General features: G+C 30.9%; 1 protein-coding gene across 7 annotated transcripts; it reads left to right on the forward strand.

The window, feature by feature from the left end:
* Window positions 1-2,643: 2,643 nt before the first annotated feature.
* Window positions 2,644-6,186, forward strand: LOC133307728 (hydroxymethylglutaryl-CoA lyase, mitochondrial-like). Of its 7 annotated transcripts, XR_009751078.1 has the most exons (6): window positions 2,644-2,900; window positions 3,144-3,341; window positions 5,148-5,334; window positions 5,480-5,517; window positions 5,621-5,722; window positions 5,878-6,186. XR_009751078.1 is itself a non-coding variant. In XM_061508280.1 (4 exons), exons 1-3 carry the CDS (start codon window positions 2,749-2,751, stop codon window positions 5,182-5,184), a joined length of 387 nt encoding a protein of 128 aa, XP_061364264.1. In that variant the 5' UTR covers window positions 2,644-2,748; the 3' UTR covers window positions 5,185-5,517; window positions 5,621-6,186. The 7 variants fall into 7 exon arrangements, 4 of the variants coding, with proteins under 4 accessions (XP_061364264.1, XP_061364265.1, XP_061364266.1 ...); XR_009751077.1 differs by having other exon boundaries at window positions 5,621-6,186; XR_009751079.1 differs by lacking the exon at window positions 5,621-5,722.
* The last annotated feature ends 1,796 nt before the right edge of the window (window positions 6,187-7,982 follow it).

Raw genomic sequence — 7,982 nt, forward strand, 5'->3', positions numbered from 1 at the left:
CAGAAATCAACAGTTAAGATATGATAGTGACATTGATAGTAACATTATTTGGTAGTAACAATACTTATCCCTATTATTATATGTATAAAATAATATTTTTATAATAATATCTTATCCTTATTATTATCCCTATTTGGTAGTAATAATATCTTATCCCTATAATTTTAGTCCTTTTGAGATACTAATGTGGATCTTTTTTGAATTTGTGAGGGACAATGATTTTAATTAAATAGATCCATTTTGAATTTCTTAGAAACCACGAATAGTCTTTTTATTTGCTATGGACTAAAGCGGGTATCGTGAAATTTGCTAAGGACCAAAAAGATATTTACCCTAATAATAAACTATTAGTATAAATAGTTAATCCCTCCTCTAAAAATACTTATAATAATTAACCCCTCCTGTTAATCTTAATAACAGTTATAACTTTAATATTTTATTTTCGTTTCATGATAAAAAAATTCTAATTCAGCCACTACCTTCAACCTATAACGAAAGCTACTCGTCAGCAAACATCTTATACCCAATGTAGGCAACCTGTACAGATCGGATTTTAAAATCGTTTGAGCCTTTATTGAAATCGAACATATATACATCAAAGTTAGAGAAAGAATATGGGAACATAACAGATTAAACATAAGAATTTAACTATGGAGGTTTGGTTTGTTCACTACAAGAAAACCGGGTTTTTGGGGCGGTTTACTCGCGGCCAACACTTTAACCGCCTCTATATGTTACAGTTGTTATCAACATAAATACAAAAGAAGAATGTTTCATTTACTATTCTATACCAATCTGGAGCTCCAACTTGGGATCTTAGTAACAACTTTTTTGAACCATCTGGAGCTCCAACTTGGTTCTCAACTCTGTAACTCTTTACCAATTACACAAAAGAGTTTCTCCCTTAACCCCTTCCCTAAACTTATGAAATAACATGTAATCTAATAAGGAAATCCCCCCTAGCTTCTTGAAGATGTAAGTTCTCAACTTGGTTCTCGCTTCTTCAAAAAAATTCCTTACATGTCTATATGCTGATGAAGATGTAAGTTCTGAAAGGATATAAAAGCAATGAAAGAATTTGTGCATTTTTGTTCTGCTTGGAACCTAGCTCCAACACTGTTGTCTCCTCTGTTTGATTTTCTATGTCTGAAATTAGCATTACAAGTTATGACTTAAAGAGTTAAATGTACAGTATAAGAGTGTAGTGTTTTCAATTCATTTGTGTTTGCAGCTTCTTTCTGCTGTCAATTGCTGGCTTAAGTGCATGATGCTGGAGCCTTACAACTAGACAGATCACCCTGGTTGCAAGTCCAGTCCTGATAGTGGTCTTTTCGGTATTACAAAACTTGATCCAGGTTATATAACAGGTCTGTTTTGAATCTCTCCATGCTGCGTATAATATGCATTTGTCTTGTATTTATCGTAGTTTTTGTTATTTTATGGGAGCTTAAATGACACTATATATGCCGTTACTTTTTGCTTTTCCTGAGCTTTATTTCTGTGAAGGATTCTATTCTATATTAAGGGTGATTAATTGTAGAACTTTATTCTATGTTTGATGCTATTCTTTCAACTTTATTTCTTTGAAAGTCTTTACTTTTGTCATCAGCTTATACGCTTTGACAAGAATTTTGCCGTTTAAAAGATGAGATTAATATTTTTCATATTATAAGAAATAAATTTATTTTTTATATATGCATAAAAATATATAGCGTCAATATGGCCCAATGTGAGAAGAAAAGAAAGAACACAAAAATATAAATTACACATACTTATTTATATATATATATATATATATATATATATATATATATATATATATAAAATAAAATTAATCTCTTATAATATAAAAAATATTAAAATTATAGATGAGAAAGATAAAAGTTTTGCCGTTCAGGAACAAAGTTGACCATTCGTTATATGGGATATAGCCCGTTTGTCCTTTGATATCCAATTCAATTCAAAGATAATGGTTTGGACTATCCTACGGGAAACAAGTATGTGTTTCCTATTAAAAAAGAAATGTTGTATTAATTATTTAAATTTTAGATAAAATGGTATAAATTAAATAATAAAATTACTTATTTACAAAAATTATACAAAAAATAATAGTTATAAACTTATAAAAATTACAAATATTTATTATTAGATATATAACTTTTATCACTAAATCTGTAAATAAATAATCAAACAAATAAAATAAGAAAAATAATAATAAGCATTAAATTGAGATGTAGCGTTTTTTTTTTTACTTTATATAGTTATCTTGAATAATAATACAATTTAACGTAAACATTAAGTATCAATTAATATATTTTTATTATCATATTTACTATTTAGAAGTTAGTTATATTGATATTTTTAGTTTCATATGAGGACTAATTACATGTTTTTTTTTCACTTTCTCCTATCTATAAGGCTGTTGAATTAAAAATGGAAGTCTTTTGGGTACAATTTGTTATTGAAAGATAAAAGTCCAACAAAAATGCAGGTGAGTTCTTAGTAGGAATCTTTTATTTGATATTAAAATGGAATTAAAATGATGACTTCATGATATTTTTCTAGTTGTTATTGGTATGGATCAGAATCCACTGGACCATTTAAAAGGACAAGGAGGTATTGGGAACCCAAGGTGCTCTCTGCTTCCTTTATGAGGTAGAGAACCTTCTCTCCATACAATTTGGCTTGGAAGTTGATTTTAATTTTTTTGTACGGTTTAAGTGATAGCTAGGCGAAGAGTGCACAAAGATGGGAAAAGCTCCTTGTTGTTCTAAAGTTGGGTTGCACAGAGGTCCATGGACTCCTCGATTTTTTTTAATTAATTGTAGTGTTGAAGAGAGTCTTGCTCGTTATCGAGCTGATACTCGTGCTGCTAAAGAACTCTTAATTCCTGTTCGAGGGTATGCATTTTATTTTCTTTTTAATTATTTTAAGATTCCATCATATAATTGTCCGCTTCAATACTTGTTAGTATGCATTTGTTTCATCAATTTCCACTTCTTCTTTTTCTTGATTGATATCTTATGAAAGAGTTGTAGTTACTGCCCTGCAATTTCTCCTTTGTTTGATATTGTAAATTTAACTGACAAAAATTCTGTGTATTCCAAATTGAAATTAGTTTCTTTTGTATTGAAATATTATAGGTATGTATCATGTGTTGTTGGATGCCCAGTGGAAGGACCAATTCCTCTCTCAAAGGTGGCATATGTTGCTAAAGAACTATATGATATGGGTTGCTTTGAAATCTCCCTTGGTGACACAATTGGAGTTGGAACTAGGGCTGTGCATGGGTCAAGTCGGGTCAGGTTTTTGTCCGACTCGACCCAATTTGGTTTTTATAGGTAAGGTATTTTGACCCGACCCGCTTTAATTTGAACCAAGTCAGGTCTGACTTGGATTGGATTTTGTTGAACTAGTTCAGAACCAGTTTGGATCTGACCTGACTTGGTTTCTGAAGTGGGTCTGACTTGGTTTCTGAACTGGGTCAAATCTGACCTGACCCGTTTTTGACTTGATTTTCTCAAAAAAATTTGTCGAAATTTTGTCGTTGCAAAAGACGAAAATTTCGTCACAAAATTATTTTTTCGTCGAAATTTTTACAAAAAACATTTTCTATTGAAATTTAGTTTCCGTCAACAGTTTTGACGAAAAAGATTTCTTCCATCAAATGTTTTAAACGAAAAAAGATTTTTGTCAAAAAATTTGACGGAATATTTTTCGTTCAAAATTTCGATGGGAATGTGTTCTGACGAAAATTATTTCGAGGGAAATATTTCATTTGAAACTTTCGACGAAATTTAGATTCTCTAAAGAATTTTGACAGAATATTTTTTTCGTCAAAATGTTTTTTTTGTCAGAAACATTTACGGAATTTTTTTATAGAAATGTGTTTCGGTGAAAATTTTTATCAAAAAACTTGACGAAAATATTTAGTTGAAAATTTTCGATGGAAATATGTTTCGCTAAAAATTTTGACGAAAATTTTTTTGTTGTCAAAAAATTTAATGAAAATTTTTTCGTCGAAAACTTTCGCCGAAATTTGAATCTGTAAAGAATTTTGATGAATTCTTTTGCCGTCGAAATTTTTTCACGTCAAAATCTTGTGATGAGGAAAATGTTTCCGTCGAAAACTTTCGCCAAAATTTAAAATCTGTAAAGAATTTTGACGAAATTTTTTGCCGTCAAAATTTTTTGATGACGAAAATATTTCCGTCGAAAACTTTAGCCGAAATTTGAAATCTGTAAAGAATTTTGATGTACTTTTTTGTCGTCGATATTTTTTGCCGTCAAAATTTTTTGATGACGAAAATGTTTTCGTTGAAAACTTTCGCCAAAACTTGAAATCTGTAAAGAATTTTGATAAAATTTTTAGTAGTCGAAATTTTTTGATGACGAAAATATTTCCGTCGAAAACTTTCGCCAAAATTTGAAATCTGTAAAGAATTTTAATGAAATTTTTTGCTGTCGAATTTTTTTGATGGAAATGTGTTTCGTCAAAATTTTCAATGGAAATTGTTTTAAGGAAAATGTTTCATTTGAAACTTTCGACGAAATTTAGATTCTCTAAAGAATTTAGACAAAGTATTTTTTCTGTCAAAATTTCTTATCGAAATATTTTTGTCAAAAAATTTACGAATTTTTTTTACAGAAATGTGTTCCGTCGAAAATTTTGATGGATATATTCTTTATCAAAAAACTTGAAGAAAATATTTAGTTGAAATTTTTTGATAGAAATGTGTTTCGCAAAAAATTTCGACGAAATTTTTTTTTTGTCAAAAATTTTAACGAAAATGTTTCCATCGAAAACTTTCGCCAAAACTTGAAATCTGTAAAGAATTTTGATGAAATTTTTTTTCCGTCAAAGAATTTCGATGAAAATGTGTTTCGTCGAAAGTTTTTATGAATATATTTTTTTTGTGAAATATTTTGACGAAATTTAGATTCCGTAAAAAAATTTGACACAAAAAATTTTCCGTCAAATTTTTTTACCGATATGTTTTTAGTCACAAATTTTGATGAAAATATTTTTCGTCAAAAATTTTTGCGAAAATTTTTATGAAAATATTTTCCATAAAAAATTTTGACGTAATTGTTTTACGTTAAAACTTTTCTTTTAATGTAATTGTGATTTTTTTTTCACATAATAGGTATGAGTCAAGTTTTGGGTCAGTGGGTCAATATTAAAACGAGTCAGGTCTAAAACTGACCCAAATAAAAGTGGGTCAGTATTTAAGCCAGTTCAAAAAATATGGGTATTTATGGGTCGAGTCAAGGTCGGATCAAGGGCAGGGCAAGTGAACCAGTTTTTTTGCACACCCCTAGTTGGAACACCTGGTAAAGAGTTAGATGAATTTTATTTTATCTTTAAAATTCAAGTTCTCCATGCTTGAATAAGTTACTCTCACTATCATTCTTTCTTTCTATTCACTGCCACATACCCTACTACTCAATTTTCCACCTTCATACTTGATCACTGCAGATATTATCCAACTACACCCCATGACAAATAATCGAAAGGTAAATCTTTTCTTCCTTTTTTTATTCTAAATTTACCATTTCAGTATTGGAATTTGGAAGTGTTTCTGAATTTTTTTATTTTTTTTATTTTTCTTGATTTTAGAGATGTAGATAGCTCAAAGTTTGTGGGCGTTTTCCTTCCCATGATCCATAATTCCAACAACTCAACAACTTATTGTTTTCAAATTTATGCATACCTTTGCAGGTGAATTAATTAAAATAGTGTCTATTGTCCACTGCACATGGGTTTAACATGAATTAGCTTTTGTATGTTTAACATGGGTCTGTTTGGTTTTATAAGGCAAGTGATAGATACCGTGAATAGAAAGTGTTTCCTGTAGAATAATTTGGATGTTGCAGGTAAGGTGTCAAGGAAACTCTGCTGGTGGTCTATGAAAAGACAATAAGGGAGAGAATTTGCATACACAAGAAACCAGTTATTAAAAGAGAGAGATACAAAATTTTCATGTCATAAAATAGTGATAGCGTTTGTTATGCTTGGCCAGTAGTTCTGCATTGACATATTATAAATGTTTCCCATTATAATCTCTTGCAACTTTCCCCTCTGCCTTTTACTAAGGACTCAAAAGCATTCTATCATCGGGGACATTTATAAGATTGATTACTGATATATGTTTAATTTAAATTACGGTTAATTTATGTGGAACTCTTGATTGATATTGTTGCAAGTTTCAGGAAAGCCATTAAATATTGTGGGAATTTAACCTCATTTCAAATTTAAATTGAATAGTAAGAAATATCGTGTTATTGCCTCTGCGTTTTTCATTGTCAGGATTGGTTTAAATGTCGAAGAATGTTTCATTTACTATTCTATACCAATCGAACAATATCAGCAAATTTAAAAAATAGCCATGTTTGGCTATGAATTTTTTTTATTAAAATAAGTATTTTAGCCACGATTAAGACGTGCCTAAATAAGGATAACAAAATTTCTTTTACAGAAATTAGCAACGGTTAAACGTGGCTAACTATCAAAATTCTTCTACAGTACTCCTGGCGGTTTTGAACGGCATAACGTCATTTTTTATTTTAGCGGCGGTTATTCCGTCGGTTTCGTAAAACCGACGCGAAATTATTTAACGACCCCAAATTCAATGTCGGTTCTAAAAATGACAGGGAAATTTTGTGCGGCGGTTTGAACCGCCGCTAAACCAAAACTAAACCGCCGCTAAACCCATTATTTCTTGTAGTGGTTTTTCTTTTTACTTTTTTTTTTCTCAAACGAATAATGCATCTGCCACTGTTTATGATTACAAACTGCATCAATCTCTCATAGCTGTTACATTGCAATTATTAATTATTAGTAGTATACAAAACCCACAAGGAAAAGGAAATGGGTGTTAAAAGAAGCCTCATCGTACATCTTTCAATAGAAATCAAAATTTTCTCCCAACAAATAGGATATTAATCCCAGTGATATAGAAGCCTTATGCACTAATGAACGTGCTCACTGCCAAAAGCCGCATCGACATTTATTCAAAGAATCAAGTGTCCTTAAGATGCTCATTGTTTTTTACAGTTCCATTTCTTTAATTTTCTCTCTTGGAAATATAGTTATATTTATCGTCTTTACTGGAACTCTGTGTTTAGCCAAACAAATAGATCAAGGGAGTGTTTGGTAGAGGAATTTTTTTTTATATTCTCTGAAAAGTAATATAAGAAATCCTATTTATCCACGTTTGATATAAGGTTTGTAAAAATTATTCCTGGAATCTGATTTTGCCGGGATTTTGATTTATGTACAAATTATCTTCCAAAATACCATATAAAAATACCACCAAAGAGGTAGTATTTTTGAAATCCTCAACGTTTGGTATTTTTGGGACAAAAATGCCCTTCTGTTGGCATATTATTCCTGAATGAGAAAACCATGGCAAAAAACTTGTAACCCAAGATATCCAGGTTGACACTCATCCACCCGATAAATTGGGAGGTGAAGGAAGTAGTTCGAGGAAGGAGAAGAAGAAGCCAAAATCTGGGGACTTTGAGTCACTAGCTAGGTCTGAGTTCAAATGTGTTCAAGGGAATCAAGCGCAAAGGGTACAAAGTGCCCCCTCCAATTCAAAGGAAGACCATGCCCCTCATTTAGGGGAATATATCTTTGGTGCTACTGTTGCACCAAAGCTTCAGCACATCCCACCAATAGAAATATTACATGTCAGTTAAAGATTTCTTTTCTTTGCCAAATTTTTTCTCTCTCCTATGATGTGTAATGCTCTCATTAGTGGGATGCACTGAATCTTGCTACAACAGTAGCACCAAAGATTTATTCCATCTAGGGGTGTTCGCAGTCTGGATTGAATCGGTTTTGGAAGTAAAAATCAACTGATCCAATCTCTTCGGTTTAATCATGTAATCATCCATTCAGTTTGAATTTTTTTCAAATCTGATCCAATTCAATCCAATATTATTCGGTTTGGATTGGATCGGTTTTCGATCTTTTG

Source organism: Gastrolobium bilobum, unplaced genomic scaffold, assembly GCF_033153095.1.
Source record: "Gastrolobium bilobum isolate Gb01-03AN ecotype WA unplaced genomic scaffold, APGP_CSIRO_Gbil_v1 utg6672, whole genome shotgun sequence".
In the NCBI taxonomy this organism is placed as follows: Eukaryota; Viridiplantae; Streptophyta; class Magnoliopsida; order Fabales; family Fabaceae; genus Gastrolobium; species Gastrolobium bilobum.